The sequence below is a fragment of the Amblyomma mixtum genome, chromosome 6 (assembly GCF_055824585.1).
Source record: "Amblyomma mixtum isolate Tamu chromosome 6, ASM5582458v1, whole genome shotgun sequence".
Lineage (NCBI taxonomy): Eukaryota > Metazoa > Arthropoda > Arachnida > Ixodida > Ixodidae > Amblyomma > Amblyomma mixtum.
The window spans coordinates 136,949,605-136,976,312 of record NC_143017.1 but is presented as its reverse complement, the minus strand read 5'-3'; the positions used below and the strand labels follow the sequence as shown (position 1 = coordinate 136,976,312).

Below are 26,708 nucleotides of genomic sequence, written 5' to 3'. Positions count from 1 at the left end.
TCAGAAGAGCGTGTTCTTGAAATGCTCCTCAATATGCTCTTGAACAGAATTTATTTTCAAAGGCTGTGTAGCCTACCTGGTTCACTAGCAGCCCTTGTGTAAGAACGGCAGTTAGAAATGAAGATGACATCAAAACTATAAATGAGGTCTCAACTGCCATCCTTCCATTTGTGTTGTTACATCTTAATAGTGTCGATAGCACATGACTATAGATACAAGTGATAAATTCACATATGCATGCGCACGCCCCCCTACTAAAGGCTGAGGAGGCCCAGCATTATGATCATCTGTAAATAACTCCATCCAATTTTTTTTTGTGCGTGTATTGTCTTGAGTATTTGGCTGGTACTTAAAGATCTGATGGGTAATGATGTGCAAGATTTCTGAGAAGCAGCCTGTGCCAATGAGCATTTTTTTTTTAGAGTTATCACTAATAAATGGTTCTTGAAATACTATTTTATATCATTTTGACAGGGCATGAACATAAGCTTCACCCAATTCTAAGCTCAAATCAAGAAAGGTCAAATAATTGAACCTGCTCCATACTGGCAGCTTTCATCTGAAGCTGTTGCTATGTTTGCGACACTTATTAATGCTGCTGCAGCATCTCTTGGCACATTCTGGTGCTCTCTCATGATCGTCAGTGCTGCTTTGTGTTTCCATGCATTTCTGCGGTATGTGCTTCAGCTCATTGGTGCACAAACAGTAGCACAAGGCTTTTGAATGTGGAAACCTGATTGCTGTTTCCCATTTCGTTTCAGATTGGTAGCAGGAGCAGTGTCTACTCACCTGAAAGTAGAGTAAGAAAGACAGGATCGTTTATCTATGAGGAGTTTATGCCCACTGATGGCACCGACGTCAAGGTAAGCACTGTTGCAAATAAGGCTTGTATTATAAGAAGTGAGCATGATTGCATGTTTGACAGGGCCGTGTGAGCATGCAGTAATTTCGAATATTCGATCGTATATAAAGTATTCCACCCGAAAGTTTGGTATTCGAACTTCAAATATTCATCTTAAGTGAGGAATGTTTCTTGGAACGGTCGCTTCGCGTAGTTTCGATTCAGCGTCCCTCCTCTGGGGTGGCCCCAACTCCATGGATACCACCTAGGCATGCGTGCCCCCATGCGTATTCTAAGCAGCCTGTGCATGTGCACGACAGCGTAAGCAGGCGCAAGCACTACGTCTAGATTTGTACCTGCCAGGTGTCTGTGCCCACGCCGGAGCCACCACGGCAGCATGCATCAGTTGGAAAATGTATGGCTCCCTTGACTTCCGCTGGATGAGTCTGAGCTGGCTGCAGATGCTGCAGCTGCTCTTCTCCACGTGAAATTCATTAATCAACTGCGAGGGTGCAGGCACAGGAGGGAGCTAGCATGAGGCTCGTGGAGATGGGCACCCCTTTCCGAGGCCAGACACGATGTGGCGCCGGGCACGCAGGCACACGGTGCATATGCCTGACTGGCAGAATCCCATGGAGTCACCACTTAAAAGCAACAGTTGCACAATGACGTAATCACAGTAAAGACCAGCAGTTGGCAGAAGTCCCACAGATACGTTGGCTGTCCACATGTAAGCGCAGTGTGTGTCCGTTTTGCTGTGTCTTCGTCTTCTGAGTGCTTTTGCAATCCTTTAATGCACAACCAACTAGCCCTAAAACTACTGTTCACAAGTAGGTTGACTGCCCAAATTTCCAATGGCTATTTTTGCAGAAAGTCAACACAGCTTGAATGTGTGTTGCAAAGCTTCAATGCACTCTCTCTTTTTTTCATGTTATGGCCTTGTCTGTTAAAAAAATACATGATTTTGAAAATGCGTAGTTTGCCGTGCAGCCTTTTTTGTGTGCAAGAAGTACTTGAAATATTTGCTTGGAATTCGCTTCAAACGGAAAAAAAAAACACTATTTGCACAAACCTGATATTCGACCACTTTACTGTGTTATGATGAAGCCTTAGTCTTAACGTATGCATGTAGCGGTATAAATTCAGTGATTAGAATTGTTTTTTCACTTTGTAGCCGTACTAATCTAGGGTAGCATTGTTTCAGTGGGAACTCCAGTGCTGAAAGCACACTTATTTTCCTTTCTGTGTCATGCTTTTTCACTGCTCGAGTGTGTCGCGCCCTCAGACACATAGGCAGTGGCCGTCTTCCTTCCCCCAGGTGTACACTGTGGGTCCAGACTATGCGCATGCAGAGGCCCGCAAGTCCCCTGCCCTGGACGGGAAAGTGGAGCGTGACAAGGAAGGCAAAGAAGTGCGCTACCCTGTCATCTTGACCAACACTGAGAAGCTGATTGCTCGCAAGGTCTGCTTGGCCTTTAAGGTAACCACGCCCCTCTCTGTATAGTTAAATGTTGTGCAGCATTTCGGACATGCCCTTCTTTCCCTTCACTTTATATTTTTCCATGTTATTTGAAGTAGTGCTCAAAGATCTAAGGGGTTCTTTCAATGGTGTGCACTGAAGGTAAGAAAAGGGAGAGACTGGTAGATATTGAATCATCCGTCATACTTCCGCAAAAATTTACACGCCAGGACCGTGCTTTTTCTACGACTGCTTCACCTGGCTCGGTTGTCAACTTCTTTATTTGTTTTGTCGTGCGCTATCCGACCTTCGTAAGGCAACAGAGAGGAGAATGGAAGAAAGCAATGCTGCCACCTTTTACAGGCAGCCATGCACCCCACCTCTTTTACATGCTCTATCTGTGAACATCATTGTGGTTATTGGCGAGCCATTGAGAGCTGGTCACGACTGATATCACTCAAGCCTCATGACATTGCAAGACAGGATTTCATGAAGAGACCGGCACCAGATGTTGCCGTTAGGCTTGGAAATGGGACGTTTTAAAAATTATTTGTAAATTACCTGCTTGCCTTTGAGAACTTACATGTGCCATGAATGCTCAGTAAGCTTTATTCTGTATAATGCACATATTTTATGGCTGACTTCAAAACTGTTGCAAGGACTCTTTAATGGTTGCATGCTGGTACAAGTGTGCAATACATTGGCTTGTCATAGTGTGCTGTGGGCTGGGCTGCAACACAGCATTTATTGTGCTAGGTTTGCTTGCATGTTTTTACACTTTCGCCTAAGACAGAGCAATTTGTCCTTGTAATCAGGTTTGCTAAAACACCCACCCTCCCGATATTTTCATTGAACCTGGATTTTTTTTATTTTTAGATTAAACCTTCTCTGTGGCTTGTCTGAGTATATTTTCCTGCACAATTGAAGGGGGCATGTGGGTCTTGTGATTGCAAAAAATCGCTGAAAAGTCAATTTTTATAAAAGCAATTTTTCTTTCTAAATATACATCAAACTATATCTCCGCAAAATATTCATGATTAAAATGATCCCAAAGTATTAAAAAATGAATATTTTGAGGGTCTTGTGGTTGAAAAGTGAAATGCGAGCTTCGAAATGAAGTTCCACTTCACGCAATTGTAATTCCGAAACTGCCCTTGAGCTGCCACTATCTTGCTTCTGTGTGAGAGCTCAGTTTAAGCCCCTTTCGTTTGACACCTTCTAAGACAGCATCAGAGCAGTGCAGCCAATGCTTCCCGTGACACAATTTCCCGTGGCTCCATAAGTGCACACTGTCTTCAAGTCTCTTTATCTCTGTTCGTGATTTTACAGCTACTGTGTATACCTTTCGGGCTTTTTCTCTGGTTTGCTTTGGGTAATTGAAATGAGCTTGGAATCAATTTATTTGGGAGAGTTAGAGCTGTGCAGGGATGCTATATTTACTGGAATTTGCATAGTGCCTAAACTTTAATTATTTGCTTTCCTAAATTGCCAGCCATCCTATTTTGTTTGTTCCATTCATAGGTTTTTTTTTACCAATGTATTTTCACTGAGGCAAGTGCAGAAAGAGCATCACTGCACAGAGTGCATCTTGGGTGCTGCAGTTCTGTAAATGTTTCTAATAATTTATTAACAGTTTTTGGTTAATGGCCTGTAACAAAGAGCCCAATTAAAACCACATAGTATCTGCTTATAGATCATATTCTAGTGTAGTTATCCAAAATCTATGTGCATACTTAGTATACAAAAGCTGTATCTTACCGGTACCGTTACTCACCTGTGGGGCAGAAACGCGGAGGCTAACAAAGAGGGTTCAGCTTAAGGACAACGGAGCGAGCTATGGAAAGAAAAATGGTAGGTGTAACGTTAAAAAGCACACTTTCATGGTAATGTATATGTGGGCCATGTCATTAATAAAAAAAAAAAAATTTTTTTAGACCTGCACACCCCATTAAGCACTGTCTATTCTATAAGATGCAAGATTGAGCAACTCTGCACAGGGTGATCATATGTGTTGTGGCATGTTTAGAGCTTTAATATAAAGAGTACGCAAAAATTATCACTCATAATATGTTGAGTTCACCTCGTGTACAACTTAAAGCTCTTTGCATTGTAATGATTTAGATGTCTCAGAATGTTTACTTGGTTGCAGATTATTTATTCTTCAGTGCAGCAGGGGGTAACCTTTTTTTTTCCTTTAGTGTGCCTTTGTGTGTTCCCGTAATGAGTGGGGGGGCGGCCCTTTGCAACCGTGGTGCAGCAAACCGTTTGTGGCTTTGACCTGCTGAGGGCCAATGGCAAGTCATACGTGTGTGACGTGAACGGGTTCAGCTTTGTGAAGAACTCGATGAAGTACTACGACGACTGTGCCAAGATCTTGGGCAACATGATTCTGCGGGAGCTGGCCCCTCAGCTCCACATCCCCTGGTCCATGCCCTTCCAGCTGGATGATCCTCCCATCGTGCCCACTACCTTCGGGAAAATGTGCGTCCACTCCTCCTTGCATTTTGGCCTCCTTTGCCCTTTTTTACAGCGAACAAATCATTAACCCGAACTTGTATTATCTTGAAATATTGATTACATCTAATGTCCATGGAATCTGTGTGGTAGGTGTGTAGATAAGGGCTCTCAAACTGGATTCTGCAGAACCCTTGGACTCCTTGGAGTGTGTTTTTGTATTCCTCTAGTTCAGGGGTTCTCAAACTTATTTGCTTGGAGGAACCCCAAAAGCCTTCAATAAGTTCCAGGGAACCCCCCCCCCCCCCCCCCCCCTTCCCCCCTGCTTTCACTTACCAGCAATGTTGTCGAGTGCATTTTTGCAAAGAGAGAGTTGCAGAGGTTAAATGTTTATTGCACAGATTAATACAAATACTAATGTGATGGGTGGTACTGCTTCCCTTTTGAGAGCAAGTAAAAGCGTGGCTCAGCAGCACTCAGAGCCAGTCTCATATCAGCTGCCGGGTCAGGGCCGGTGAGGGTTCTCGCAGAACACAAGAAGACAGCCCGCGGAACCCCTGTGTTCCGCGGAACCCAGTTTGAGAACCCCTGCTCTAGTTTATAAGTTTATGCATGCCTATACCCCCACCTTTCCTTTGCCAGCTATATTTTGAGACTAATATATAGACTGTTTCGCTATGCAGCCAGTCATTATTAATTATATTTGGAGTTTCTTTTTTTTTTTTTTTTTAAAGGCACTGTGTCTGCATGTTACTGTATTTACGTGATTGCAAATCAACTCGAATGTAAGTTCACTCCCCAATATTAGGTGCCGGGGAAAAGAAAAAACATGTGCCCGTGGGCACATTCCAAAATGAAAATGTATTTACCACTGGACTACTGGTCCTTGCTTGTGTCATTGTCCTCACTAGTGCTGCCGTCGTCATCGCTGCTGTGGTCCCATAGCCCGTCCTAACGTCATTGTCCCGCAAAGTCCTGCACTTCGCAAACAACCGCACCACAGCGTCACGTCGAACAACTGAAAGTTTTGCCTCACTGCAGCCACTACTGCATCACCCGTTCGGAAACATCGAACTTGTGGCCTGGCACTCAGTTGTTCTTTTCTTCGGCGTAAATAATGACAGCCGTCTTGAATGTAGCCGTGAACGAGCACCTAACACTTTCCAGCCCTGGAGCACAAATGACAATTGACGAAGCACTATTAAAATGGTAAAACATGGCTGGCAGTCAAGTAAAACGCACCAAACAGAGCCAAAGAGAAACTATGCACAAGCAACGTCTGCTGTTCCATCAGCTACTGGCACTCCCCGGAAGTGCTGCTGTTCCGCTTTTGGAACAGCTGCCCTTCCATCAACTATCAACGCTCCCATGAGCGCCAAGTGCACATCTCTAAAAGAAAAAAAAAAATAATAGTAATAAATCCTTCCAAACAAGCGCCCAGAATAGCTGAATGCTACTGGATAGAGCCGTAAAGCAAACATAAAATTGCAACAACACTGTAGTATCCCTGATATCTCGTTTGTCTGCCTTTATTTATGGGGCCATGCTTTGGTTTTGATTGTAAGTCGACACCCCTGCTTCGGATTTTAAAATAATGAAAAAAATATGCCGGCTTACAATGATGTAAATACGGTACTATATTTTGCATTGATATTAGGAAGGGATAGAAGCCAAGTCACACAGTTTTCCTCAGCACATTATATAAGGCGTTCTGGTTTTCAAGGCTAAAGAAAGATTAGGAACCGGTGATGTGGGTGGCGGCTACAGAATGTCATCAATCTTTAGTTTGCACTTAGCATGCATGCCGTCTCATTCATGACTCTTCTCTTTTTGCCTTGCATTCAGGATGGAACTCAGATGCGTCATTGCTGTTATTCGTCATGGGGATCGCACACCTAAGCAAAAAATGAAAATGGAGGTGAAACACCCAAAGTAAGCACAGCCTGCAGTGCTAGCTGAATGTGCACTGTGCATGCCAGCAGTTAACTTATTTCACCCTTTTTCACAGGTTCTTCGAGCTTTTCGAGCATTATGGAGGCTTCAAGGATGGTCACATCAAACTGAAAAAACCAAAGCAGTTGCAGGCATGTGATGTGTTCAGTATTGTGTCATTGCATGTTTGCTTCTTTGTTTGTTTTAGTGCAACATTACAGTTACTGAACTTGTTTTGCGTAGAGAAACCTTGCATCACTATGCCTGTGTGCATGCAAACCTTGCAGGAGATCCTGGACATCTCACGCTTCCTCCTGAGTGAAATCGAACACAAGTCTGACCCGGAAGTTGAGGAAAACAAAGCCAAGCTTGAGCAGCTAAAATCAGTTTTGGAAATGTAAGGTTTTCCCCTTAATGGTCGTTGTGGTATGCAGACCCTTTTTTGTTTTGCTCATTTCAATGTGCAGGTATGGACATTTTTCTGGCATCAATCGCAAAGTGCAACTGAAGTACCAGCCTAAAGGAAGACCTCGGCACTCGAGCAGTGATGAAGGTAAGTCGCGACCAGTAGTGCTGTGTTCAGAAGGTGTAATATATTACTAATAGAACTTTTTGTTGCCACTAAAACTCATATCAACAAACACCCACTTCTGAGAAATCCTGTTGTACATTTCGTTTTGGTTGATGCTGTTTCTTTTTCCTCATTCAATTTTCCCTGCTGTGAAATTGTGTAAAAATGTTTTATTGCATGTGCAGAAAGAAAAACTCCCCACCCTCTTCCTTTGGCTCCTAAATATGAGTGCAAGACGGTGAACACTCGCTCAGCAACTCACATGGAGCCTTTAGAAAATGGCAAGTTCATTGTCATGGGTCTCAGGATGTTTACAGCCTCCATGTGAAAGGAGAAGCCTGTTGAACAAACTGGCTTGGCTCAAAGCATTGCTACTTTTTTGCAGCTTAATCCCACTGTAGTGCTTTTCTCACTTTTATACACCAGAAGAACTTTTCATTATACATGCAGAGAAAGCTTCAAAGAGCTTTTTATCCTTGATAAAGTGGGATTGCTCAGCCTTTTCTTGATTCTCCTGGCATTTGTTCAGCAACAAAAGAAAAGTTCATTGCTGAGAATTTGGCAATAAATTTCACATATCTTTGTCCTGACTCTCAAATGAAATTTGTGATGTTTTAAAGGACTTTGTGTGTTGGGTTTGCTTTGGTTAATCTTCCACAGTTTTTTTGTTCTTGCCCTTGTTGTAGAGTTATAAGTTAGTAGCGATGGCATATAAAATTACCTAGCTGTTGTGTGCTTATACATAAACTAATGTTTTCTTTTCTGTTTCACAAAAATCTCACGTGATGTCACAATAGTGTACATGCAGTAACGGCTGGTGGCGGCACTACTATATATCTCCTATACTTCAAGCCTTTCTAGCTTATACGAGCTCCATTTTTCATGAGGGTAGCTCCTTAGTCATAGAGAGTGGCACTAATCCACTGGGCTAGACCAACATGTAGTATTAGGCGTCAGTGTCCCTCTGGGACGTTTGTTTCTGCTCTGCAGACTACCCAAGGGAGCCGTCGCTGGTGCTCATCCTCAAGTGGGGGGGTGAGCTGACACCGGCCGGCCGAGTGCAGGCTGAAGAGCTGGGCCGAGTCTTCAGATGTATGTACCCTGGCGGACAAGGTACGCTTGGCAGCTCGGTCTTACTGGTACTGGCACATGCAACTCCTCCCATCCCCACCACCCCTCCTAGGTCGATCCCACTGCATGGGGAAACTGGTGACGCACCCAGGTCACATAGCAGCATTTGGTACACGAATGAGCTGGCATCAGAGTAGCGCCTTTCTTTATTGCTCAGATTCGCAGTCGTCTCTTGCACAATACCAGGAGTCATCGATGCCATTCGCTATGGTGCTTATTTCTTGGAAAGTTCCGACTGTTTTTCTGATGCAGTAAATACAGACACAGCTATTACTTTTGCCTGTGGCATGCTATGCGTAAATGCCCCAAAATGTGGCCCGGTTTGCTTCGTACCATCAGGATACACCAGAGGAGCCATACACAAAGTTTGAATTGCGCACTAGCAGGGCGGCTTTGTGTGCATTCTTTTCTTATTAATATTGTTCATCATTCTTTCATTTTAGCTGCTCCCAAAGATTGCAAATGTTCTAGCTGTTGAACATACTGAGTAAAAAGCACTCAGATCCACATTTTTTCCAAAAATTTTGGTACCAGGTCATGATGCTTGGGCATTCTTGAAGTAATTTTTAAGAAAGACCATACCAAGCTGGCTACAAAAAAAAAAAAATGAAACAAAGGCAGCTACAAAGGAGCGACTAGACAAAGCTTGCCTGCCTGGTCGTAGAAATTTTTGAAAATTTGAAGTAGCAGCTTAATTACAGATGTCTAATACTGTACAATATCACCTCCTTTTGGCACTCAGATCTTATCTCCTGCAGGCCTACCTGCAGATGCAGTCCCACCTCCGAAGCTTATGTTGAGGCTAGGGAGCTTTTATTTTTTATTTATTTATTTATTTTGATGGAATGGCTTTATGTGGTCGTGTGCATTCTCTGGCACCACCTGCTCCCTTGAAGATTCTTGTGACTTCATAGCAGCACACCTGAACACTGACTTCAGCATACAGCCGCGATGGGACAGGCTCTATGCATGGAGCTCATTGTCATCATTAGAGCGCATTCATTCATCCATTCTTTGTTCATTCACTTGTCCATTTCTTAAGGAGAAATTGGCCTTAGAGAATAGCCTTTTTGCATAAGAAGCATTTTTTATAGCAAATGTGGGTATATTTTTTCTATAGGTACACAGAAAAGTTTGTATAGGCCAGAGCATGAAGACACTTGTCCTTAGTAAAAGGCATTAGGCATTTTTTCTGTTGCTGAAGCTACAATATTTCCATGCTGCAAAAGTGTCTTTTCCTACCTCTTGTGACGTGCAGTTTCTTGTGCCAGTTGTTGTAAGGCTAGGAACCATTTGTTGTAAGGCTAGGAATAGTTCCTTTGCATGGACACATCTTTCACATAATCACATACAGGTTTCACTGAAAAGTAAAAAGACAGTAATTGGGCCCTGATTACTGTTCCTCCTTGATTGCAACCTTTTATGCTTGTATAGAATGTCACCCCCCCCCCCCCCCCTTTTTTATATAGTTGTGCATGCAGCTCGTTAAAAATAGTCTTCTTGGGGTAGCAGCTGTGAGTACAGACAGCTGTTTTTTAAAACTGCATTCCAAAGCATCTTGAGAAGAGGTTCAGTATGTGTCCCTGGGTGCTGTTGACTTATAAGTGTTCTGTTTTGGCCTTCGTAGTTGCAACCCATGGTAGTCGTTGCTACCTCTGCAACCATGCTCCTAGACTGTTCTTACTGTTGTTCCAACCCTGCCAATGGCGCGAGTGCCATTTCTGCAACCCCTAGATGAGGTGCAACCATTTCTTTATTTTACTCCTGAGTGTGCCAGTGCCACAGGACCATTCCGTTTGCTTTGCTCCACCTGTTGTTCACCAGACCCATTCAAGCTACTGTATTTACCATTATACTGAAATTTCTTCACTGCCTGAGATGTGAATGGAGTGCAGTGGAATCTTGCTAACTCAAACGCTCCCTGTTTTTCACTTCCTCATTTGAACTGGTGCTTGGGTGCCATCGGAGCCTTACGTTTTTAAAATGGGAGGTCTATCGGATGAACCGTTGAATATGGAGAACTTGATTCAAACAGCAGTGCTCACTGACACAGATTACTTTTTTGCGGGAATCACTTGGCAAAGCAGCATGTACTGGGTAAATGCTCAAGAAATGAAAAGTGATGGGAACAAAACACAGGAGAGCCGTATGTCATAGCCAGCACTGCCTTAGAAAGTTAGTAAGCACTGTTGCGGTGTTATAGTCACCTTTGTTGTTAAGTTCAGGGGTGTCTAGTTAAAGAAAAGCACTTAAGGAACCAACTGCTCATGCAAGAAGAATAGCAAAGAGCGCATTTTATTATTTGATGTCCATGCCAGTTTCAGACCCATGTAGTCCTGTTCTGCAGCTACATCTTTGCACTTCTCAGACAGTATGCTTCGTTGAATGAGTGTTTTTTTTTTTGTCTACTCTAGTCACATGCCTGTAAATGTATGACAAGTGAACTGTAGTTGTATATAGCTCATGACTCTGTGTGTCACATTTCGTTATAGTCCTGTAGGCTAAGTTGAAAGGGATAAGCTAGGTGCTTTACTAAAACATTTTTTTTTATCTCATCCAAGTTGAATTAGCAAGATTGTGCTGTGTAATGGTGCTCACCCAACTATAGTTTCTGCTGAAAACAAGTGCTTTTGATCTGTGAAGACAAAGCTGTTGGTTTTATTTGTTCAGTGCTCATTATAACTGCTTATCAACTTTCATTTTGTCTCTTCAAGCTAAAGAGCATGGAACCTTATTTTTTTTTTTTTTTTGCGGGCTCAAAAAGACAGATTTGAAGAATTATTGTATTCCTTCTTTCGTTGCTGCATTGCTATATGTAATAGCATCTTTGCTGTTCTCTACTGCTCCTTAACTTTAGTATTTGTCTCTACCTGTGCACAATAAGTATTTGCTGGGTTCAGAAGTACAAGTTTGACACCAGGCACATTAGTAAATACAGTACTGCACGGGTCATTGTTATGTGTGTTGTAAACTTGTAAAATCGTGCTGTTTCTTTTTCCCTTTCTGGTGTTTTTTTTTTGTTGTTGTTTGTTTGTTACAGAGTGTTGTCCATCCTCCCTTGCAGTTGCTGCTCCAGCTTATGTTGCTACTGGCGTTGTTGGCTTGACGCCATACCTTAATGTGTTTTATTTTTGCTTGTAGTGCCACTGCAAGGCTTTCACTACTCATCGAGCTAATGCGCCTTCAAACTTACTGTTATTCATGTGGGCTGTGCCGTATGTATGCTGACTCTGTATATCTGCAGCCACAAGCAAACTGAATAATAATACAGTGAAAAAAAGTATCTGTGAAATTCTGCTGAAACTTCACATTGTCAGCGTCTGAAACCTTTTGCGTGGTGAGAAAACAAAGGAAATAGAAGTTAAATTATTTTGCAGACATAGGCTTCTTCTTGAGTCTAACCATCAGCCTACCTACCTAACCCTGAGCCAAGCCTAACATTTTATAGCCTAAGCCTAACAATTATTTTACTATGCCTTGAAAAAGAAAAAGAACGGATGCCTTGCAAGCAGTCCATTATGCCACATGTCTATTACGTCAAGGAGTGCCTTTCACCCAATCATTATTCACAGCATTTTTTAGATGCTTTATGTAAACTACAGTTTACTTATTAGATATCTGCCTATTTTATTATTATTAACTCTAAGATTATGACAAGCAGTTCTTATGTCAGATTTAGTAATTGTTACTTATTGGCTCCGTCCCTTGAATGTAGGGTACTGTATGTATCAACTCATTATTATTACATGGCCCCACCAGCATTTCACACTGCTTTTGCTACTTCGGCCGACCTGTGGTAATTGGATGATGAGCGAGTGATGGCCTTGCATTGTGCACTGCGCATTCTCTCGTTTTTGCCAGCATTTTGTTTGACACCATATTCAGTTGCTGCTTGTTCTTCGCACGCCCTTCGTGAATAGTGGAATGCCATCAACCATTCTCAACGGCTTCAATCGAAGAAACGAGTGAGCATGATAAAAGGCCTTTCTACTCGTGCTTCCCTGTGCTCATTAACGCTGAGAACATTAATGCACTTAATTTCAGCTTGTTCTTAAAAGATGTGCTTACAGGTTGCCCTTTCAGTGCAATTTAGTTTTAAGATTTTTCTTCCTTAAAGTACCTGCCTTTTTCTTACTGTGTGAAACTGAAGCAGTCAAGGATTTGCAATATGCAGACCTGATGCTCATGTAGACGACTTGTGCATAGCTACCTGATATTGAGGTTATTTTCTTCTCTAGATACAGGTAGATTTCTACGCTGCAACACACCTGCAGCTAAAGGACTCTTTTAACCCTTTGAGTGTCATATATATATCCGTATGTTCTCCACTCTGCGTTTAAAATGCATGCTGGAGCACGAAGCTGGCGTGCCCGGGGTGGTGCCGCCATCTGTAGTATACATTTCTAGAAGCTTATATTGTCATCTCTCTGCTGGGTTTGTCAGTTGAAGGTCGCGGATTGTCGAGCAGCCGCGCCAACACCTCCCTCATGGGGGGGTGTCGCTTGGTGCTAGTGCTGTGTGCTCAGCTTATGAAAGGAGTGGAGGCTTCTTTCTTTGTGTGCGAGCACCCCTACACATGCAATTCCTTCAGTCAAACATTCATGAGGGTGGTTCTGGCATCTGTTGTAACTTTGTAGAAGTTCCTTTTGTCATTCTCTCGCCGTGTCCGCTTCGGGGCATCAGGTTTACGGGGCGCGCGCCACTACCACTCCACAGGCTTTCTCACCATTATTAGCGACAAGCCAAGGTCGCTGCATCGCTCTTCCATCTCCCTGTTTCATCTTTTGTTCATAAGTTGCCGTTTTTACTTTGTCCAGGACACGAACTGCTCCCTCCTTGAAGGTGCATCGCTCCCAGAAAAAAACCTGACACTCAAAGGGTTAAATTAAAAAGGCTGTGATGACTTTTTTTTTTAAACTGCTTGTCTCTCTTGTTGCTGTATCCTAACCATGCAGACCTTACTATGTTAATACATAACACTGATTTAAGTGAGAAAAAAAAAATAAATTAAAAGTATAGTCCATTGTTTGAGGGAAGATGAACGAGTCGTAGTTTCGTTACTTTTCAGTGTACCTTTCCTTGTTTTCATCTAACACCTAAAGCGTATGGCTTTGAGAAACTTTGCACTCACGACTGCACCACAGTGGAAGTCCGGCCTAGAGTATGTGTTTGTGTGCATGGTCGGCATTTCTTCTCCAACTGCACATTTAGCAAAGAGCCTGTAAATACGAGCAAAGAAAGAAAAAAAAGTGTACGGCTGTGACGTTGAGAATGGTTTATGCCAGGACAAACCACGATGGGGCTACATTGTGCTGTTATTATTTTATGATGCGCTGACCAACTTTAGGTGAATACGCTGGCACTCGAGGACTGGGATTGCTGCGCCTGCACAGCACGTTCCGTCACGACCTCAAGATTTACGCCTCGGACGAGGGCAGGGTACAGATGACAGCTGCAGCTTTTGCCAAGGCAAGTGAGCAGACACTTTTTGTTTTTGTTTGTTTGTTTGGACTGCTGTTATGAACTGAAGTTTACCGGGGGCTGTGAACATGATTTTCAAGTCAGTCTAGGTTCAAAGACCGTTCTCCAGTGATTATTATTAACTACTAGCAATCAGGTTTTGGTGAGCAAAAAAAAAACAAAAAACAATGTGCATATTAAATGCGAAGGATGAGGTGCAGCCCACTGCACACTTTTCAGAGTTGGGTAATATGTCAGAGCAAGTGAACTGCCATGAAACCCACGTACATCTGTGAATTGTCAATGAAATAGTCTTAATCGTTTTTTCTTGGGCTAGTTGGTTTTTCATGCTGTAGGTGTTTGCAGCGCACACGAAACACGGACGGAGAGAAAAGGGACAGAAACACAGCGCTGTGTTTCGTTCCCTTTTCTGTTCATCCGTGTTTCGTGTGCGCTGCAAACACCTACAGCATGAAATAGTCTTCAAAGGTCAGTGCGATGTCTTTATTGAATTAGTGTGTGCTGGAATTGTCCGTAATGCCTTGGCTGGATGCACAAATCTTTTATTAGAAATCATATAAGGACGCTGTCAACCTATAGGCAATTACTGTAACGCAACTAACTTAACACTAATTTGAGGTACAAGGTCGCTTTACAGATCTTGTGTTTGTGTGGGCAAAAACTACAGAGTTAACCATCATGAGCATAAAAAAAAAACTTACAGGCAGTTTTACACAAGAAATTATAAAAGGTGCCATAGAGTCTCCCAGTGGTGAATATGCATATGCTCGTAAAACATTTTAAATATACAATCACACCAGACAGCATGCTGTGTATACAACTCTACATTCACCTGATTTAAATATAATTGACCTTTTCTCATATGCTCTCACTTCCTTTCCTTCATACTTGTATATAGTACTACTCAAAGCTGCTGTCTTCTTGTGTGCTGCTGAAGAAATATTGATTGTCAAGGTTAAATGAATGAGTACTATTCTGAGTAATTATGCAGCAGTTCTTTCATACTTGTATATAGTACTACTCAAAGCTGCTGTCTTCTTGTGTGCTGCTGAAGAAATTGATTGGCAAGGTTAAATGAATGAGTACTATTCTGAGTAATTATGCAGCAGTTCTGTGCGGTGCAGTAGAGCAGGCTTATCTATAGTTTCTGTTGGTTAAAAACCTTTATTACTGCTTAAAAGGTATACTTATGAGAAGGAAGTGTTCTGACATATATATATATCACGTACACATTCTAACCTATCAAGTGTGTATGCCTTTAATGAGAAGGCTTCTAGATAAACAGATATGTAGTCTGAAGATACGTCTTCTTGTTCCCTGCATTGACTTGTCCCAGCCAGCTCAAAAATGGTGCAGTTAACACTTCTTGTATGATTTAAAATGTACGAGGTGCCGTAAAAAATACTATCTTCTACTTGTTGACAAAATACATTCTAGCCAGATTTTCTCTCAAATGCCTTTGGAAGTTCACTGTGGGAGCTATATAAATGATATCTTCCAGACACATAGGAAAAAGACAAGTCATATTTATTTTCAGTCAAACAAAACAGGCAATAGCTTAGGAGTTGAGTCAGTGGTTCTCTTGACTTGTGCAACATTCTTTAAGCTGACGGCTTTGCTGGTGTAACAGAGCCATGAAATAGTTTGCAAGTTTTTAGTGCTGGTTATCTCTGTCGACATGAAGCTAGTACTGTATCTAGTATTTTTTAACACATGAGGTCTATGTTGCTAGAATAAAAAGAAGCATTGTGTGCTGTTCCAGGGTCTTCTGGCTCTGGAAGGTGAACTGACGCCAATTCTTGTCCAAATGGTTAAATCTGCAAACACTAATGGGTTGCTGGACAATGACTGCGACTCCAGCAAGTATCAGAACATGTGAGTTCTCTTTACATGCATACTGAAAAAAAGAACCACATTGCAAACAACTGAAGTTGTGTGTCGCACCACGTGGCCTTGTCCTTCAAAATGCTAGCTTAATTGAGTGACTTTGTGCTTGCTGAGCGTTTATTTACGTCCAGCACGTTAAGATAAAATGTTCACCCTGCATGCTTTATTTTTTAATTTGTGACTAGTGAAGGTTATTTATAGCAGTTGAAGAAACCATGCACTTGCCAAAGGACATTGTTCTTTGGTGAGTATATGTTTTCTTGAACCTAGATGTTTCTCCCTTGCCATGCGGAATGCTGTAGAACCCTCGACAAAGTTATTTACGATCTTTGATTGTGCATAATCTTGCAGCCTGCTATAGGTGCAGAGGTTTGCGCGTTAGTTAAAATAACGGTTGCACTGGGTGCCCACTTGCATGTTGACTGGCTAATGTTAATTGTTTGGATAAAAATGTTTCAACATGTGGCATGAAAATTTTGCTGAAATTGAAGGGCATGCCTAAATTAAGTGCTGCCGAAATTGTATGGATTCCAGCAGTTGGATATTTATATTGTACTCATACCGTCAAGATGAGGGAGTTTCTATTATGCAGAGACACTGGAACTATACCGAAGAAAGTGCTGCTGTGCAAGATCATTGCTTGTAATAAATTGAACAGAAAAAAAGGATTTCCTTGTCTTCTGTTCTTTATTTGCCTCAGAAGGCTGTGCCTATGATACTTTCTTTATCATCTCAGTTGTCCAAACCAACCATGGTACAGTATGTGAGGCATAAAAATGCACTTCAGTACCTTTCACCTACAGCTCATTTTGGAGAGGTAACTTGGTGGTTTTGCTACTCTATCTCTTTGCACTTAAGGACCTAGGTTTTTTCCTGCATAGCATTGGTGCCTAGTAATCATATTATCACAGAAGCATCGTTTACTGCAGTTTTAACATTGGACTCTGAAAGCCAGTTTTTAGGCCTTTCTGTTTTGTTATTTCTTCTGCTTTTTAGTCTTTGTTGTTAGGGTTGAAGTTATAGGCACTTATTTCCATTTAGTATATGTATCACCTGTGTTTGAAACCGGATTTGGCTAAGCACCAAATAAAAAGCAATTACTGCCTATTAGGAGTGCTTAAAGGGCAACTCCAGTGATTTTTCGATGTTCATCGATCGGAATGAAATTTTAAGTCTATATTCTTTATGGTAGTCTGATGTCTCGTGTAAAATTTCGGACCTGAAAGCGGTGTAGTTTTTCTGCTAGTGAATTTTGAAGACAAGCGCTCCTCGACGCGAGCTGACACAAGCGGCACCCATTGATTGAGCAACTTCTACAGGCCACCCTGTACTATGACGTCACTGGCGTGTTGATGTGTCAAGATGGTGGGGGTGCGCTCGCGTTGGCAGTACAGGGGAAAACTGAAAATTGGTTTTGAGGAAAGTAAATGACACAGTGAGGGACAGGGACACTGGAACCATGAAGTAATGGAGGAGTGAACGAAGGAAGGAGTGAAAGAAGAAAGGAAGAAAGAGGTGTTGTAGTGGAGGTCTCCGGAATTATTTGGACAACCTGTGCAATTTCGCGCCATCTCAATGTGCCTGATGTAATGTGTACGCCAGAGTGATGGGTCACGGCAACTTCTGTTGTGCTATGGGGTGCATAAATTCTTCGTCTGTGACAACGGGTGTGGTCTACCATAGGTTTCCTAGCGATAAGAACCTTCGCGACAAGTGGGTGAGAGCTGTCCGCCGTATCAACTGGTCTCTGAGGAAGCATTCCTGCTTGTGCTCAGAGCATTTCGCGCCAGATTGCTATGAAGACAGCGTGTACTTCAGAGAGAGCTTTGGACTCGCTAAGGTTTCGTTCAACCGACGCTTGAAGGCAGATTCTGTGCCAGCGTTATTCGAGTACAACTGCCCATCTCAGCGGCCAGCTGAATGAAGCGCGACCATCAAGAGGAAGCAGACCACGGTAACCGTGCTCAAAGTATGTTGGATTTTAGAACTGTAGCTGGTGTGAATTCACTTCCAAAAGATCGCCGTCGAGACAAAGCTTCGCAAAGGGAGTACTGTTGGTGATGCATGCCCCTGTAAGGACGTTGTGCACTGTAGTAACGTTCCAGCAGCAGATTCTTTCATCAGACTGGGTCGGCAGGCACTCGCCACACGAACAGCTGTCAGCGGGAGCATCACGTTAACTTTTGTTCTGATGATTGTGTCACAAATGCATGCACGAGAAATGACTCAAGTACTTACTTCTCCGAGTTCAGACCGTCTCCATGCTGCAGGTGACGCGGCCTGTGGTGTGACTCGGCTGGCTCGCGCGTAGGTAGATCATACTTGAAAGGCGACTCGTCTAGTCCAAAATTGACAAATGAGTTGTCGTCTAAGGACTCGCTGGTCTCGGAAATGCTGTTCTCCGCGCTTTCAGTCATGTCGACAGCGTGGCTCAGGGTAGTTGCGGTATCTTCGGGGACTTCACAGTGCGGTGAACACGCCAGTGACGTCACAGTCAGTACTCCATGAAGGCAGCTCCCCGGTTTCAGTTTTGCAGTTTCGGTTTCAAGTTTTGCGTTGCGTTTTTTGCTGTTTAAAAATTATTTTCGGGTTGCCTTTGAAAACCTTATATCGTACACATTACAGGAGGTTCTTACGAACACGAAACAGCCATTAACTTAAAATGGCTGAAAAGCCGCCGGAGTTGCCCTTTAAGGGAATAAAGCAGTCAGCAAGGAAGGCTTCAAACACCACTAAGCTCCCTGTGTGTGGAGCTTTTGCTACTAAATGTGTTGGCAAGGAGGTGGCAGTGGACAGTGATGTGTAGCTTTTGCATTTGCCTGAAGACTCTGATGTTCCTTTTTTAAGACGAAAGCCTTTAATGCCTCATCGTTGTCGACAGAAGGTTGTCAGCAGAGGTGTCACGCTTTTCGGTTGGTCGAAATGTTTATGACGTCGGAGTGCGCGGATTTGCAGTAATGAGGTCACCCACGGATGCCTGACGCCCCCTTTTGGAGCAGCCGACAGCTAACAAAATAGTTGTCGTCCGCTCCGACAGGGGGCGTAAGGCGTCCGTGAGTGACCACATTACATACCTCATTACTGCGAACAGAGCCATGGATACAACCGATCTCATTGAAGCAGAGAGAGGGTTGTGCTAAAGAAGCAGTCAAAGTCGGCAGTAAAAGTGTGTAGTTGTAATGTGTAGTCAAAGTGTGTAGTCAAATAAAGCACCAGTACAGCACAAACAGCCTTGCAGTCAATGCCAAACAGTGCGCCAGGAAAGGCTTTCACCTTGCAGCACTTTAGAGAGCCAAAGTGCCCCCTGAATTTTTGTACAGCGACAGCTGTTAAGTGCCATTTTGCAAGTTTTGTGTTGTAGTAGTAGTGTTAGTAGTCTTTAATATTTGGCTAACCGGTGGGTGCATGGCCATTTGGAACTGCTCAAAAGGTAGTTACTGTGGAAGGAAGGGGTTATGATTAGAGTGGAGGAACAAGTAACAGGAGGGTGGTTACAGCCGAAATCATCCAGAGGGTGGTTACCATGGTAGGAGGAGTAGAGTTACCGTGAAAGGGGAGGGTAGGGTGAGAGTGTAGTGAGGCATAACCAGAGGGGGGTTACCAGGAATGAGAAGGGTGTGGTGAGAGTGGAAGAATCGCCAACAGGAGAGTGGTTACTGTGAAAGGAGGAGAGTATGTCAAGAGCATAGGAATGTATAACCGGAGGGTGGTTACCATGAAAACCACGCAAGTGGTAGTTACCCTGGAAGGGTAAGAGGAGGGTCTTCGTGGGAGGAGGAGTACGCGTGAAAAGCTAAAAAGAGCAATTTAGAACTATAGGGATATGAAGTCGCTTTCATATTCTCTACCTCAGACCTCAGCATATCATGAAATATAATTACCTTGCAGCTATCTCTGAATCTCGCGTTACACAGTGTTAACCATCCTGTGAATTTTCTTGCCCCTTTTATCCCCTGTGCATGCTTGTGTGCTGTAGGTGAATTTGGGCTGCATATCCCTGACGTCTCTGTACGTTTTCGGGCCGCTGACAGCCCCAGAAAACGCATGCTTTTGACAGTGTTCTTTAAACATTGAAAGTCATTACAGGGTGAAACAAAGACTGCATGAAGCATTCCAGGTGGACCATGACTTCACAGAAGAAGACTTTGAAAAGGTAAGAAGATGTGAATATGGAATAAAGCTTGCAAAAGTTAGTGGTCTGGCTTGATGCCAAGAGAAGTACTAAGCATGAAATGCTTTGATGTATATGAAGTAACAATTTTATATATTTACTGATATCATTTATTGAATATCGCACGATGTCCTTTGTGGCTGACAACAATGGTAGGGCATCATATGGCGATTTGCAGATGAAGTCCGGTATTGATTGTATGCTTGAAATCGCTCAGATGTGTGTTATATACAGCAATCTCTGGTTAACTCTTTCCCTACCATGGGGAAAATGACCATTTTCTGAAGGTTTCAGTACATTTTCTTTTCTGTAAAAACTACTGCATTCAATATTGATTGCAATACCTAAAAACAGAGCTGAATAAAGGTGATTTCTATTAATATACGTTTAAACAACAAATTGCATGTTGCAACAAAAAATTTTATTTGCTAAAAACGAGACTTTAGAAAAAAATTCAACAAAAGTTGCAAAAGCACGCTTGTATATTAAAAGAGAAAAATGTTAAAAATTTTCTGAAATGTGCAAAATGTTTGTTTGTCTATTGGCCACTCTCTGCAAAGAAAAAAAATTTCTATCTTGAATAGTATTGTTGCCACAAAAGAATAACTGGAAACCCCATCGTTGTGCATCGGAGCGCGGCCGCCTGTGTTTCAGGCTGGTTTTCGTCATCACCGATATGAAAACTGAATCATCTTCAGCACCTTGCAACATTTTCAGGCTCGTTGTTGCACAGGACGTCGATTAAATCACTCGCAGATGAAACGGAGTGCTGAGATTTGCTATGCCTTAGAGTGCGTGCCGCGCTTGCGGAGGCTACCAAGCGACTTCGATGGTACCGCATCTTCGGAGTGGTTTCAAAAAATGCCGTTTTGTAGGGGCAAAAAAAAACTACATCGGAAACAAAACTTGAGTACTCCGGCTATAAGCCAGATGCGCATCGTGCCTGTACGCAATGCGGAAGGCTTCGAAGTCGAGCGGCGAAGGCGTCATCTGCGCGCAACATGGCGGGCAATGAGCGCAGGTCCGCGTCTTCATTTCTTCGCAGCGCGTTAAAAAGTTCCCCCTCGCGAGACAAAAGAAAACTACATCGGAAACAAAACTTTGGTTCCTGGCCTATAAACTACATCTGCAGCGTGGTCATTAGCAACGTAGAAGGTTTTGAAATCGGGGCATGAAATTATCGTTAGCGGGCTAGCGATGCTCAATGGGCACGGTAGGGAAAGAGTTAAACTGCCCAATAAGGCTAATAAACATTCCACTCTTACCAAAACGTTATCTTTTAACTACAGATTTAATTTTTTTTATTATGTCACTATATACTGTTTTTTTATCTAGTGCTTTCTCACCACTGTAATTACTGGTGAAGCTGAGGTAATTGCAGAACTTTCGCTTGAACATGGCGATTTGCCACCAGAAATGTGCTTTTATACATCATTTAAGTTCTTCATGATTTGTGGAGGTTTTGGTGGAAATCTTTTTTTCCATTTGGTCTTTGTCATGGACTTCTGTCAGAGAGGGGGAAAAATAAAGCAATTTTAATTTCTCGGCTTCTGGTTATTATGATGAACTCTAGTTAGGCAAAGCTGTGAGAACATTTTATTTTCATTGGATATTTTGATGATGGTTTTACCTCTCTTCTGTGAACTATTTTACTAAGGTAGAAGGCAAAGTAAAAACAAGAATGTGCTTTGCTTTTAAATATTCTTTCATCACATGCAGAGCAGGAAGAACTTTCACTTTATAGTGGAAATTACCACCTGGCTTAAGGGTGGACGAGGCAAATAAAATGAGGGCAGCTGTTTATGCGAGTTGGTGTATCATGGCAACTGGTACAAAATATGTAAGATGACTGATCCATTTCATCTAGAAAAGAAAATGTATAGTAAGAAGCACCAAAACAAATGTTTTGATTGTGTGGGAGGGGTTGTTTATTCCCTGCCGATGTCATGTGGTAAAGTATACATAAGCCATACCGGGAGATGCTTGAATGAAAGGCTACACAAACACAGCAGAAACATAGAAAATGCCAAAAAAAAACCTCGCTGAACACTGTCAAGAATGCAAGCCAGGTGTGTGCAGTCTGATGTTTAATGAATGCATCGTCCTATATAGAAGTAGAAAACAGCTAACACGGGAAATCATTGAAGCTAGAGAAATAAGAAACTTGAAAGATGATTATGTCAGCACTCCTTCTGTGTCACTATCAAGGAAGGAGGTGATGTTTCTTGATGGTGCGGACATAACCTAGATGTGCGGTGGAAAGTGACTGGAGGTGTGATAGGATTGTGGGATGATATATTCATGTTCTCGCAATGGACAAAAACCAGTCCTGCGTTTAAGAATAAAAAATCAGTTGAAAGTTAGCACATGCTTCGTTTTGTCCTGTCTGATCGGGCGCTATTTGTCGTCAAATAAAATGGCTAGTTTTGACAAGATTTTCGATTGCTCTGTTATTTTCTTTCTTAACCTTCAGGTCGTCAACTGTCTTGTGACGGAAAATTATGACAAATATTCTGTACAAATTTAGGAGATGACTTTTTTTTTATGTGCATTCGCGAAAGTTGAGCAAATCATGCTTGTGATGGTTCCAACACGTTGCGAATTATGCGGGTTTTCAAAGTCGAATCACCATCTTAGTGTCAACATGAAAAGGAGCGATGTGAAGATTAGAACTTCTGTTGGTTGCATTGCCGCGTTTCTGTGTCCAAAAGCAAAAGCATACAAGGCAACGAAGGAGGCAAACGAAAGAATAAACTTTGAGGCTGATTTTCTTAGCGTTAATTTTTTCTGTGATTGCTCTCACTCGTCCCTTCAGCATTTCGTTATGAATGACCCTAGAATTATTCTTTCTTTACTTGATGAATCCTGAAACATTGAGGAGTGCAACAGAGCTCTAGATTTTTCTGTGTACTCGTGCAGTAGTTTTTGAAAATTGTTTTAGAAACATTTTCATGTAAATATGCATGCTGGAGTTTTAAGTTTTAATTCCATGAGTACTGGGGATCTTAAAAAATTGCTGGATTATAATTACTCAATAACTGCACCAGCTAGCTTAAAATAAAATGCAGTTCTGAAATGAGAATAAAAGGTTGCATATCTGTACCAAATTTAGTTCCATAAAATGGTTTTAATTGCTTTGTCAAGCTGGTGTTCATTTTGTTTATTTTAGCTTGTCCTCTGTCTTGAGTGCACTGGTATGTGTTCATCATGAATTTCCACCAGCTAGTGGCGTAATCACTTTTTTCTCTTATTCTCTTGCAGCTCAACCCCACGCATGCACGATCCATTCAGAATGCTCTGCAGTTTATCAAGAATCCCGTCAAGGCATGTCAGCACGTGTATGAGATCATTCAGGAGTTGATCAAGGTGATTAAATGCCGCAGAGATGAGAGCAAGACCCATGGTAAGTTGAGCTTGTTGCCGCCTACCGAGCGTTATTGTGAGAACTGCCCTTGTCGCTTGCTTGCGTCTGCCAAGTGCTCTGCTCGGCCTCGTGAATGAGGTGTACAGGTTTTTGCCTTACGCAAGGAAAGAGCTAGCCCATACAAAAATATCCTGCGTCTGGTTATATTTAATCAGCCCAAATAGCTGTAACCTTTCCTGTGGCCATCTTCAGCTGTAGTTTCAGGCCGATATACTTTCCTATAGAGAGGTAAAAACAGTTCATGGTTCCGAAGCTATAGCTCTAGTGGCATGGATTTTTCAATATCTAGCAATGAGCACCGCTTCGGGTATGTATAGAGGGTTGTAAAAGGCCACAGACGGACATAGCTTACCATAGAGTTTTTCCATAGATGGCCGTAGGCCAGTTATGTATGTAAATTAAGACCGCAGGTTGGGTAGTAACTTGTACATAATAAAGGACATTAGGATCAGCTGTGATTTTTGTTACGCAAGTACCCGCATGCTTTTTTTTTTTTTTTTCTAACTGCTCGGGTTCCTAAGCATGTTTCTTGCCACAGTAGAGCTTAAGAGTGGGTTAGCAGGTGATGGACTTTTTTTCTGTCCTACGTTTGCACAAGTCAAAGACAGTATACAAAGGTGATGTACCTTAAGCATTGCTTCATGTAGGCCCTGTGTTTAATATTGCAGTGTTTCATTTATATGAACCTCATGTTTCAAGAAACAAGTTTATACCTGGAGAGTAGCACTAGCAAGGTGCTTCACTGTTGTACGACAGCGCCGCTTACACTCAGTGCTGATGGTGTGTGTAGTGTGCCAGTGGATCACCTCCGTTTCTTTGGTGGGAAAGGTGAGGGCAGCCTCCTCCTTCCAGTGCCCCTGTATCACGGGGAGACATGGGAGCTGATGCTGCGGCGCTGGGCCAAGCTGGAGAAGGACTTCAAGCTGAAGAACGGCAAGTTTGACATCAGCAAGATTCCTGATGTCTACGACTGCATAAAGTACGACCTGCAGCACAACCAGCACACCCTGCAGTTTGTGCATGCTGAGGAGCTGTACCTGTATGCCAAGGCTCTGGCCGATGTTGTCATACCCCAGGTAAGTCATCTTGCGTGAAGTCCTGTGGCTATCCTTCCTTAGAATTATACTAGTTATCATCTTTATCCTTTCCCGCATTGTGACTATATATATGTATATATACATTTTTTTACCTCATTGCTAGTGTTTGATTGTATGTGTTGCAAAAATTTTCATTTCCTGTTTGTTAACAAGGGCCACTCAAACTCAAGCATCAATTTCTCTATATGTACCTTAATACGTACCTTTGTTCATGACATAGTCAGCTTGATGACCACACTCACTATCTGGCCTTCTGGGTAGGGCTCTGTAGTCACTGTGCTGCTACTGGGCCATCGCATGGTATTGATGTGCTGGTCATTGTAGGTGATAGGCTTGTGGTAGTGCAACTAGTGAAGCTGGTACAGCTGATGGAACCAGCTCAAAATGGTAAAGCGCTTTAGAGGGGCACCAAGTGAACGTGTTGTGTTGTGTGACAGTAAAGTGTATTGGGGACATGTACTAATCATATAGTATTTAAAAAGAAATAAAAAAGAAGGAAATTACGTGCTATCACGTCTACTCTTAAGGTGAAGCTTAAACATCCTTCTAATTTTTGCTTATACCATATGCACTCGTGTAATGAACCTACTTTTTTTTTCCAGAAAAATTGACATCAGTTTTGGGGGAAGGTCTCAGTATGCGGGGATAAAAAGGTTCGACAGATTTTTTTTGCGAGAGTTGAAATTTCATATATGTCCGCCTTCCGTTGGCCCGCCCGTCTGTCCGTTCGTCCATCATTGACAAAAGCATGCAGTCAGCATTCGTGTCGCCATTGTTTGGCATCGTTAGCTTCGGAAGGGGTTTGCTGTATCATGGACATGATCCAACAATTTTGTGACAGTCAACGGCACCGGCCAGTCGTGGCGAGATAAAGTGGACATGCTGAACACTGACCCTGAGGGTCAGGTATGGGTTTTTTTAGGAGGTTAAAAAAAATTCGCGGTACGGTTGCGAGTGTGTAATGTGAATGCTTAAACGTTAGCTATGGTGTGAGCGGAATTAGGCATTTTCGCTCCCGAACTTGAGCTTGCCAAATTGTCTGGGGGTGTGAAAGGCCTGCTTCCTTCCTAGCATTTGAGTGGTGGATTTTATGTAGCATTCCGGTATAGACTGCTATGCGAGCCTCCAATGCTGAATTGCTTGGTGGCTTTCTTAACATACACTGGCACAGCCGGGCACCAAGCAAGCCACTGTCGGCGCTCCTGTTAAGGTTGCACAGCACCTTGGCGCTCTGCTAAGTTTGTGGAGTGCGCCACCACTGCTGGAGCTCTCGTTAAGAGATAAACACACTATGATGTTACTAGTGGTTTAGCCTAGTAAGAACCCCTAAGCAACTCTCGGGACATTGAGTCATGCCAACAAGATGTGTAATTTGGTGCATTGGTGAGACAGTTTGGTACGTTGTTAATTTTTCTAGCCCAATCATCTAGGGTCCTCACATGAAACAGCTTTGCAATGGTATGTTTCATGTATGCCTATTATATATCAACTCTTGAGCGCCTGTGGTCTATCGATATTGTTACACAAGGTTGTTTTGCTATGCGGTAGTGTAAGTGAAGCTCAGCTGAGGTGTAACCTTTCTTGCAGGAGTATGGTCTGACCCTCCAGGAGAAGCTTACGATTGGCCTGGGCATCTGCACTCCGCTGCTGAAAAAGATCAGAGCAGATCTGCATCGAAACATCGACCCTGCAGCGGATGAGACTGAGAGCGTTAATCGACTCAACCCTCAGTAAGATAAATGTTTACTAAACTTGCGCAGTGGACAGCTTTCAGCTGGTGGAGAGAAACTTCTTAAAATTTCGGACAAGCCTGAAGAAAGTAGACATTGTTGCATTTTGTTGCTTGTGTGAGTACTGCAAGCCGTAAAGCCATAAAAAAACTTTTTATTTATTTATTTGGCATAATTTAGCAAATGAAAAATTTTTCTCATTCTGGCAGTGACTAATCCTTTAATATAAATGTTGCACTGGTAACCACCACTTTCATGACCATACTACGTTTGAGTGACTGTTTATTGTGCTGATTAATTTGTTGATGTAATGATCATTAAATCATAGACTGATTTATTTAATGACTCAATCACACAGTACTTGATTTGAGTTGAAAACCCAGATTTTGTTACTTGTGTGGCACTTGTTTGGTAGGATTGTTACTGTAGTGAGCGTCCACATCAGTCTTAATGTTCCGATTTCCTTTCCTGACATTCAGCTTGTTGGCAGTTGTGTGTTTTGAAAGCATCAAGCATGCATCAGCTCAACA

General features: G+C 42.6%; 1 protein-coding gene across 36 annotated transcripts in view; it reads left to right on the top strand.

The window, feature by feature from the left end:
• Nucleotides 1-26,708, top strand: part of l(1)G0196 (inositol hexakisphosphate and diphosphoinositol-pentakisphosphate kinase) — a 60,587-nt gene that overhangs the window by 14,648 nt on the left and 19,231 nt on the right. For 19 of the 36 annotated variants that reach the window (XM_089549273.1, XM_089549300.1, XM_089549295.1 and 16 more), the window contains 16 exons: nucleotides 762-863; nucleotides 2,160-2,321; nucleotides 4,558-4,781; nucleotides 6,600-6,686; nucleotides 6,763-6,838; nucleotides 6,974-7,083; nucleotides 7,154-7,239; nucleotides 7,443-7,538; nucleotides 8,248-8,370; nucleotides 12,309-12,353; nucleotides 13,736-13,857; nucleotides 15,632-15,744; nucleotides 19,834-19,909; nucleotides 23,189-23,330; nucleotides 24,180-24,427; nucleotides 26,036-26,178. In XM_089549273.1, coding sequence (XP_089405399.1) covers nucleotides 762-863; nucleotides 2,160-2,321; nucleotides 4,558-4,781; nucleotides 6,600-6,686; nucleotides 6,763-6,838; nucleotides 6,974-7,083; nucleotides 7,154-7,239; nucleotides 7,443-7,538; nucleotides 8,248-8,370; nucleotides 12,309-12,353; nucleotides 13,736-13,857; nucleotides 15,632-15,744; nucleotides 19,834-19,909; nucleotides 23,189-23,330; nucleotides 24,180-24,427; nucleotides 26,036-26,178 — 1,955 coding nt within the window. The remainder of the gene's footprint in view (nucleotides 1-761; nucleotides 864-2,159; nucleotides 2,322-4,557; nucleotides 4,782-6,599; nucleotides 6,687-6,762; nucleotides 6,839-6,973; nucleotides 7,084-7,153; nucleotides 7,240-7,442; nucleotides 7,539-8,247; nucleotides 8,371-12,308; nucleotides 12,354-13,735; nucleotides 13,858-15,631; nucleotides 15,745-19,833; nucleotides 19,910-23,188; nucleotides 23,331-24,179; nucleotides 24,428-26,035; nucleotides 26,179-26,708) is intronic. The other 17 variants (XM_089549306.1, XM_089549305.1, XM_089549292.1 and 14 more) reach the window with 14 other exon arrangements.